The 8,246-nt window shown below is 37.9% G+C and overlaps 1 protein-coding gene across 1 annotated transcript; it reads right to left on the reverse strand.

Annotated features, from left to right (window-relative positions):
- Positions 1-6,735: 6,735 nt before the first annotated feature.
- On the reverse strand, positions 6,736-7,710 carry LOC114042859 (olfactory receptor 5V1-like). Its single transcript, XM_027861608.1, has one exon. The coding sequence runs from the start codon at positions 7,708-7,710 to the stop codon at positions 6,736-6,738; it is 975 nt and encodes a 324-aa protein (XP_027717409.1).
- Positions 7,711-8,246: the final 536 nt, after the last annotated feature.

Raw genomic sequence — 8,246 nt, forward strand, 5'->3', positions numbered from 1 at the left:
TTGGATCCATTCATTCAGGATATCATTACCAAGTCTCAGAATTTGGCTTTTATTCCCTGTATTAATTATTACTTTTATTTCATTATGGTCTAAAAGAGTGTGCTTCCTATTTCAGCTTTTTTCATAATTGTTTATAATTTTTGTCCCCATTGTCTACTTTTGTAAAGGTACCAAGAAATGCTCAGAATATGCATTTCCTCTAGTGTTCCTATTCAAAATATGGAATTCATCTTTCTTTTCTTTAAAAAAAATTTACTTTTCTTGTATTTTGAGTTCTATCGCCCTCCTTTTCAATCCCACACTACATAAGATCAACATTTGACACACATATGTATGTGAAACCGTACAATACATATTTCCATGTATCAGTTCTTCCTCTAGGGGTGGATAGCACCTTCCTTCGTAAGTTCATTGCAGTTGATTTTAATATTCATGTTACTCAGAATAGTTGAATCATTCACAGTTACTCTTTAAACAATCTTGCTGTTACTGTATACAACCTTCTCTTGGTTCTGCTCATTTCACTGCCAATTATTTCATGCAAGTCTTTCCATGTTTTTCTAAAACTAACCTGCTTGTCACTTCTTACAGCACAGTAATATTCCATCACAATCATATGCCACAACTCATTCAGCCATGATACAATTGAGGGGCGTCCCCTCAATTTCCAGTTCTTTGCCACTACACAAAGAGCTGCCATAAATATTTTAGAAAATATAGCTCCTTTTCCTTTTCCCCCAATCACCTTGAGAGAAAAACCTAGTAGTGGTATGTTTGGTCAAAGACTGTAGACAGTATTATAGCTCTTTGGACATAATTCCAGATTGCTCTCCAAAATGTTTGGATCAGTCCACAGTTCTATCAGCAGTGTATTGGTGTCCCGATTTTTCCAGATCCCCTCCAACATTTGTTATTTTCCCCTTCTATCATTTTAGCCAGTCTGATAGGTATGAGATGGTACCTCAAAATAGTTTTAATTTGCATTTCCTAATCAATTATGATTTAGAGCATTTTTTAATATGACTAAATATAGCTTTGATTTTTTTCCTCCAAAAACTGCCTGTTTATATCCTTTGGCCATTTACCAGTTGGGGAATGACTCATATTCATATAAATTTCACAGATTTCTCCATATATTTGAGATGTGAGGTCTTTATCTGAGAAACTTTGCATAAATCCCCCCTCAATTTTGTTTTCCTTCTAATCTTGGGTACACTGGTTTTATTTGTACAAACCTTTTTTAATTTAATATAATCAAAGTTATCCATTTCATATCTCACAAGACTCTCTATCTCTTGTTTATTCATAAATTATCCTCTTATCCATAAATCTGATGGGTAGTATGTTACATGTTGTTGTCATGTACCTAGGATATATCCCTTTATGTGTAGGTCATATATCCATTTTGACCTTATCTTGGTAAATGGTGTAAGATATTGGGCTATACCTAGTTACTGCCAGACTGCTTCCAGTTTTCCCAACAAATGTTATCAAATAGTGAATTCTTATCCCCCAAACTTAAATCTTTACATTTATCAAACACAAGGTTTTTATAATCAGCATTAGTCTTTGAAATCTAATTTGTCCTATGGTCATATCAGTTTTATGTTTTCCTAATTTCTCTTTCTATTAGCTTTATCCTGTTCTGTGAAACACATTAAAGTCTACAATTGTTAGATTATTTTTTGGGGGGTCTGTTTTCTGTCCCGCTCATCTTTATGAATTAGATGCTATATACCATTTTGTGCAAATACACTCAATGGTGACAGTAGTTTCATCTGATGCTTAGCAGATTTTGTGCTGGTCTCCCATTTTCATTCTGTGTGCAGCTTTATTTTTTAGAAGTGTGATTTATATGTAACAAATTGCTGGGCCTTGTTTTCTTATCCATTCTTTTATTCTCTTTCTTTTTATTGTATTTTAAAATCCAAGTATATTTATGGTTATAATTGTTGAATTTACATCTTCTATTTCTTTGGTCTTGATTTTTGTCTCTTTCAAGTTAATATTTTGTCCCTGAGATTAATTTTGCTTAGTAATTTGATGTTTGTTTATTTCCACATGCTTTCCCTCTCATTCCTGATTACCACCTCTTCAAAGTTCCTTGAATTAACTTAAATTGTTGATTTCTCTTTCTTTGTCTATACCTCCCCAGATCTCTGACCTTGCCCTTTCTTCAACCAGATAAATGAGTCATTTGAAATCTTGCCTCCCCACTCCAGCATCACAGCCAACATTTTAGCTGAAATAATATTCTTTTCAAACACTTCTGAAGAGGGATAGGGTCAAAAGAGAGACTAGAATAAATGGGGGGTAGGATAGGATGAAGGGAAATATACTTAGTTTTTCACAACAGGACTACTATGGAAGTGTTTTGCATGGCTACACATCTATAACCTGTATCAAGATGCTTGCCTTTTCAATGAGGGTGGGTGGGGAGGGAGGAAGGGAGAAAATTTGTAACCCAAAGTTTCAAAAACACATGTTAAAAATAAAAAAAAATAAAATAAAATATTCTTTTGTGGTGCTTTGTTCCAAGAAGTTTTCATTTATTATGTCCCCAATATTCCTATCCTTTTCTGAATTGTATTGTGTCATATATGGGACATAATATACATCTGTAATACATGTGTTATATATAATATTATATATGTGTGTATATATGCATATATGTATATATGTACATATCTATGTATATGTGTATATGAAAAATACACTGTGGGGAGGGAGGGAGAGAGAGAGAGAGAGAGAGAGAATACAAGGTCAAGGCTTAAGTGAGATAATGGATAAAAAATACTTTGCCAACCTGGAAGTGTACATACACACATACACATATACATATACATATATATATATTAATTATCATCATCATTATTATTGTTATTAGCCTATATTACCAAGGCTAAGTCTGGTGATGATTTCATTGCCTGGGCCTTCTATTACACTCCCCCTGAGTTCAAACAATGTATAATGGAATGTGCCAGTAAATATTAACAACTGGTTTCTCCAGGAAAAAAAAAATGTGTGCGCACACTTTAAAGTTTAATCTTACTTGTTTTAACTTTTGACAGCAATGGAAATGTATAAAGCAGCTTGACATTACTTGTGATTCAAACAATGTTAGTTGTCACCAACATGACTTTACTGTGGTATAAATTTCACAAATAAGTGCTGTTTTTCCTTGTAGTTTTATGCTGAATTCATTGTTATTCAGTCGTTTTTAGTTGTGACTGATTCTACATGATCCTATTTGGGGTTTTCTTGGCAAAGGAACTGGAGTGGTTTGCCATTTCCTTCTCTAGCTCATTTGACTGTCAAGAAAACTGAGGCAATTAGGGTTAAGTGGCTTGCCCAGGGTCACACAGTATCTGAGGCTGGATTTGAACTCAGGTGGTTCTGACTACAGGCCCAGTGCTCTATCCACTGGACCACGTAGCTGCCCATGGATTCGTTAAGAAACATCAAGTCTGCAGCAAAATCTAATTTTCAAAACCATTCATTGTTTGATAATAGTGGTTGAGGGTGGTTCTTCTCATTCAGAGAAATTTCATTCTTGGCCCTTAGTTCAAAAAATCATAATAAAACTTTTTTTTCTCTCTTCTTGTTTTGACACAATGGGTATGCACTAATCATGTAGCTATCCAGCTGTCTAGTCCAGGCCATCTTATCATCTGCCTGCCACATGCATACTCATTTCCCACCCCAATCTCTTTCCACCTCTCTTTCCCTGGCTTCCACTTGCCTATGAATGTTGTCTTCTCTTGTAAGAATGTAAGCTCCTTGAGGGCAGGAACTGTGTGTCTTTTTATATTTGTCCCCAGGACTAAGCAAAATGTGTGACACATAGTAAATCCTTGCTAAATACCTTTTCATTCACCCATTCCTTCCTTCTTTTCTTCCTTCCATTCCACCTTTTCTACCTTATACAACTTATCCAATCAGATCACCTGGGGCCTGTTCCTGGCTTTTCCTGTTTAGACCTGTTACCTTGCTGCCAGTCTTGATCCCTCATTGGCGCCATAGGGCAGCATATGGCTCATGGAGAGTCTTTAGCTCTATAGATGATGTAGTGCCTGCCAAGTGGTAGGAAGACAATTGTATGGTGTATTTTAAATGATATTTTGTTGGAATTATGCTGGGATAAGAATCATCTGAAAGTGTCATGTAAGAAGACAAAAGCTCGCAAGCATATTAACAACTTATGTTAATTTCCCAGATGAAAGATAAATATAGAAATGGTGCTCAGTAGAAGACCTGATATTATAGAGCTATAACAGTATGAAATGTGCAGTGCTTTAGAGACATAGATCCCCCAAATGTAAATACCACAGGACAGTGTGTTAGGCATCTACAAGCCCCCGGTTAGTAAGGACTTTTCACCCTCAATCTCAGTATTTTTAAAAAATTAATTTAAGATTTGTTATTGTGTATTATAGTTATTTAACCCATTCCACTTTTCAAAAATTCTAATTATTAAGAATATCCCCTTTGCCCCCAACACATCAAGATTAAAGTTGGTTCTTCATTAATAACTTACTGTGTGGCAGGCACTATGCTAAGGGCTGAAGAAAGGCCAAAACCAAAACAAATCCCAGTCCTCGCTCTCAAGAAAGCTTCTGATTGAATCTCACAGTCACATACTATTGAGTTACCCTCTAGGTTTCTAACCCTTCAACTCTTCTCAGTTATTCCCACCATAGGAATCATTTATATAGGAACCTAGACTAGGGGTTCTTAACCATTTTGCATGGACCCCTCTGGCAGTCTGATGAAATCTATCCACCCCCTTCTTAGTCAGTCAATAAACATTTTATTAAGCACTTAGAATGTGTCCTCTGCTGGGTGTTGAGAATATAAAGAAAGTTTTACCTGGGATACAAAGAAAGATAGTCTTTGCTCTCAAGGACCTTCAAGTCTAATGAGGGACACAACATGAAAACAACCATGCAAAACAAGCTATAAATAGGATAAATTGGAAATGATAAAAGATAGAGGGAAGGAACTAGAATGAAGGGAGATTGGAAAGGTTTCTTGCAGAAGGTAGGACTTTAAGTGGTCCATGAAGGGATCCAGGGAAGCAGGAAGTGGACATGAGGTGGGAAAGTATTACAGGCATGGGGGATCTATGACCAGTGAAAATGCCAGTGAAAAAGTTGGGGATAGAGTGTCTTTTTCAAGGAACAATGAGAAGACCAGTATCACTGAATCACCAAGTACATGGTGGAATATAAGAAGTAAGAAGACTAAAGGTATCTATCTCTAGGGCACAGGGTAGGGGAGGGAGGAAAAAATGAACTGATAAGTTTATTTAAAGGAATAGCAAATTGTACATAATAGATTTTCAGTTTCATGTGCAATCATCTGTTTTACCACAATATTTAATGGAAATTCTTGTTTTATTCTGACATTAAAAATAAATACAGCAAAACAAAAGACTAAAGGTGAGCAGGAGCAGGTTATGAAGGGCTTTGAATAACACAACATTTTGTATTTGATCCTTGAGATGATAGGGAGCCACTAAAGCTGGTTGAGTAGGGGGGTACAATGGTCAGACCTGTGCTTTAGGAAGATCACTGTGACATCTGAGTGAAGGATGGCCTGGAGTAGAGAGAGAGCAATCAACAAACTTTGGAGTAGTCCAGACATAAGATGGTGTGGGTCTGATATCAGTATGGTGGCAGTAATATGGTCAGAGGAGACAAGGAATGTATGCAAAAGATGTTATGATGGGAACATTTCCAGATTTGTCAATAGATTAGATATAGGGAGCAAGAGTGAGGAGTCATGAATAGCACCTAGATTGTGATCCTGGGGACTAGGAGGATGGGGGTTACCTCAATAATAGAGAGAAATTACGGAAAAGGGAGGATTTAGGGGGAAAGCTGAGGTCAGTTGTGGACATGTAGAGTTTGACGTCTATGGGACATCCAGTTCAAGATGTCCAGCAGGTACTTGGAGATATGACACTGGAGGTCAGCAGAGACGTTTAGCACCAGATAAATAGATTTAAGCATCATCAGCAGAGAGATGATCATTGAATCCATGGAAGCTGATGAAATCACCAAATGAAAAAGAAAAGAGAAGAAGGAGTAGACAGGCCAGGACAGAACCCTGTGGAGCATTCAAGGTTAGTGGGCATGCCCTAAATAATGATCTAGCAAAGGAGACTGAGAAGGAATGACCCCCTAGATAGGAAGAGTACTAGGAGAGGATAGTGTCAGGAATAACTAGAAAGAAGAAAGTATTGAGGAGAAGAGGGTGATTAACAGTGGCAAAGGTTGCAGATGAGGACTGAGAAAAGGCCATTAGATTCAGAAATTAGGGGATCATGGATAACTTTGGAGAGAACATTTTAAGTTGAATGATGAAGTTAGAAGGCAGATTTTAGAGAATTTAGAGAGACTGAAAGGAAAGGAAATGGAGGCATTGATGTCAGATGGCCTTCTCAAATAGTTTAGCCACAAAGGAGGAGAGATATGAGCTGTTAGCCATGGGGTTATAGAGGAATTTTTGGCAGGTGAAGAGAAATGGGGCATGTTTGTAGGCAGGTAAGGATGCAACCAGTAGATAGGTAAAGACTGAAGATAAAAATAGATACTAGAGAGAATACAAAGGACTGTATGGTAGTGGAGAATAAAGTTGTTAAGTGCATAAAATAAATAGAATTATAGAGGAAACCAATTATATTTAAAATTCGAGTTAATATTTTTTTAGTTCAAGTTCATGGACTCCAGGTTAAGAACTTATTTGAACACTGGAATCACTAGGTAAAATATACCCTTCATATAGTTTCCTCAAGGCAACTTTGACTTCCTTGTTTCTCAGGCTGTAGATGATAGGATTTAACATGGGGGTAACAATACAGAAGAGGACAGAAACCAGGATGACCACATCTAGGGAGTAACCTGAGCTGGGCTGGTCATAGTTGAAGTTTATGGTTCCATAGTAGATAACCACCACAGTAAGGTGGGAGGCACAGGTGGAAAAGGCTTTTTGTCTCCCTTGAGCAGACTGGATTTTCAAAATGGCAGAGATAATGAGCATATAGGACACAGCAGTGAAGAGGCAGGGGCTCAGACCAATGGTGGCACTGGATACATAGAGTGCGACCTCATTGATTGAAGTATCTGAGCAAGAGAGCTTCAGGAGTAGAGGGATATCACAGAGAAAATGGCTGATCTGGTTAGGACCACACAAAATGAGGGTTGCTGTGAGCCCTGTGTGTGTCAGAGAATTCACTAACCCACACATCCAGGACCCAGCTGCTAAGTAGGCACAGACCCTCTTGCTCATGAGAACTGGGTAGCGTAATGGATGGCAAACGGCTATAAATCTGTCATAAGCCATAGCAGCCAACAGGACACACTCAGAGCCTGCAAAAGTAACAAGGAAGAAGAGTTGAGACAGGCAGCCTTCATAGGTAATGGTCTTCTTCTCCTGGAAGAAACTGACCAGAATGATGGGGACAGTGGTGGAGGTGTAGCAGATGTCCAGGAAGGACAAGTTGCTGAGGAAATAATACATAGGAGTATGAAGAACAGGGTTGATTCTGATGGCTGTTAATATGAGAAGGTTCCCCAGAAGGGTTACCAGATATACAACCAAAAATATCAGGAAGAACAATCCCTGCAGTTCTGGGTGGTTGGAAAACCCCAGGAAGATGAATTCAGTGACAACTGTTTGGTTTCCCCTCTCTTTAATGTCCTTCATAGCTGGAATGAAAATAGAAAATGATATTGTTTGGGGGAGGAGAGAGTTAACCCCTTCCTCTATCTCACCCCCCCCTTATTACACTATAGGCTACAGGAATCAACGGGAAGTACTTAACCTGGAACAAAGAGAGCAAAGGAAGGGCAAAGATGGACAAGCACATGCTCATATGAATACCAAAGGACAGCCACCCAAGGGAGGAACGTTGGCTTGACTGGAATTCTCAACTCATGAATCTGGAGTTTTCTCTGGCTCGATTGCTTCTCTGATATTCACTGACCCCTTTGCACTGAGCTCAATGATGGACTGACTGCTGTTTTATACAAAAGCTCTGCTGGTGTGACATTCTTTCAGTAATTTAATAAACATTTATTAAGTGCCTACTATGTGTTATATATTGTGATAAGCACTGGGATTACAAATACAAAAAAAGAAAAAAAGAAAGACTGTCCACTCATACTGCTTTCTTTCTTGACTCCTTTTATTGACCCCAAGGTCACAGCACTAGTAAGTGTCTGGGGTCAAATTTGAGGTCC

The sequence above is a fragment of the Vombatus ursinus genome, unplaced genomic scaffold, assembly GCF_900497805.2.
Source record: "Vombatus ursinus unplaced genomic scaffold, bare-nosed wombat genome assembly UNPS02014768.1, whole genome shotgun sequence".
Lineage (NCBI taxonomy): Eukaryota > Metazoa > Chordata > Mammalia > Diprotodontia > Vombatidae > Vombatus > Vombatus ursinus.

Bases quoted from the DNA above. Each gene is read 5' to 3' on its own strand.
- LOC114042859 (XM_027861608.1), bottom strand. From the start codon at position 7,710: ATGAAGGACATTAAAGAGAGGGGAAACCAAACAGTTGTCACTGAATTC.